The sequence below is a fragment of the Rhincodon typus genome, unplaced genomic scaffold (genome assembly GCF_021869965.1).
Source record: "Rhincodon typus isolate 14 unplaced genomic scaffold, sRhiTyp1.1 hic_rhity00014915, whole genome shotgun sequence".
Classification (NCBI taxonomy): Eukaryota; Metazoa; Chordata; class Chondrichthyes; order Orectolobiformes; family Rhincodontidae; genus Rhincodon; species Rhincodon typus.
In genome coordinates this window covers 1-1,182 of record NW_025980553.1, presented here as the reverse complement: position 1 = coordinate 1,182, position 1,182 = coordinate 1, and the positions used below count along the sequence as shown (strand labels likewise).

The 1,182-nt window shown below is 45.3% G+C and overlaps 1 protein-coding gene across 1 annotated transcript in view; it reads right to left on the bottom strand.

Moving 5' to 3' along the window:
- Positions 1-818, bottom strand: part of LOC125482682 (hepcidin-like) — a 2,328-nt gene extending 1,510 nt beyond the window's left edge. Inside the window, exons 1-2 of the mRNA XM_048594800.1 lie at positions 635-818; positions 58-114 (exon numbers count right to left, since the gene is read on the bottom strand). Of these exons, the coding sequence (XP_048450757.1) occupies positions 58-114; positions 635-727 (150 nt within the window). The 5' untranslated portion in view covers positions 728-818. The remainder of the gene's footprint in view (positions 1-57; positions 115-634) is intronic.
- Between the last annotated feature and the right edge of the window lie 364 nt (positions 819-1,182).

Genomic DNA, 1,182 nt, shown 5'->3' with positions numbered 1-1,182 from the left:
CTGCAGAAAAAAGCAGGCAGGGAGGCAGTTGAAAATACAGAATTGCTTTCAACTTACCTCACCCTGAGAGGCCTGGGAATTCTCAGTCGTCAGGGAATCTTGCCCATTCTCAATCTGTAACAGGAGAAAAATTATCAACACACCTTGTAGCAGACTGAGAGCTGAAAGAAAAAAACAGGTTCGGGAGAAAGAAAGGTCAAAAACGTTTTAGGGACCGAAATGTCAGAGCGAGAGATGGTTACAGAGATAGGGAGGGGTGTAGGGACTGGAGGAAGTCACAGAGATAGGGAGTGATGTGGGGACTGGAAGAAGTCTCAGAGATAGGGAGGGGATGTAGGGGTTGGAAGGGGTTACAGCGAATGGGAGCGGTGTTGGGGACTTGAGGGGCTTACACATATTGGGAGGGGTGTAGGGGCTGGAGGAGTGTCCAGAGATGGGGGATTTGAAGGGTGAAAATACAAAGGAGACAAAACAAGGAAACAAACAGAAGATAAAGGCTCCAAATCGACACAGAGACAAGTTTTAAATCATGAACACATAAAACCCTATTGCCTAGCAGCTGGTCTTTCTGGGTGATTTATTCAGTTATGAACATTATAAATGCATCAACAGAGAATGTCGTATCTTTGCTCACCTTGGACATTGTGAGGCACTGGCTCATCTCAATGAAGACCAGCAGCATCAGAGTGACCAGGACCAGTCGGGTTTTCATCTGACCGCTGCCCATCTCGACTTGTCTTGTCCGATCTTTGAGCTTTTCTGTGATGTTGCTTTGGTTTGTGTGATCTCATTTATACCCCTGCTCTGGAGAGGTTGAGGGACACCTCGATGTTCGAGCAAACAAGTCAGGGATCTTTGCCGGGAATTGGGACCATCCAACTGTGTGATGTTGAAATCAGAGTAGGTCCAATTGTAAACACACACACATCGTTACTCATTAATGGGAATGATATGTAAAGGAATTGAAATAGAGTCAACACATTTAGCAATGTTCACAAATAAAGGAGACATTTCACAACTACTCACTTCCAAGTCATCTGCTGAAACCTTTTCGTCTCTCTCCATCTCTCTGTCCCATTTCCTTTCAGACATTCCTTCATAACTGAAGCCAGAACCTTTTTGAGCAGAATAGTGTACACACCCACCTCTCACCCATTCACAAAATTGCAGGACCATGCCCGT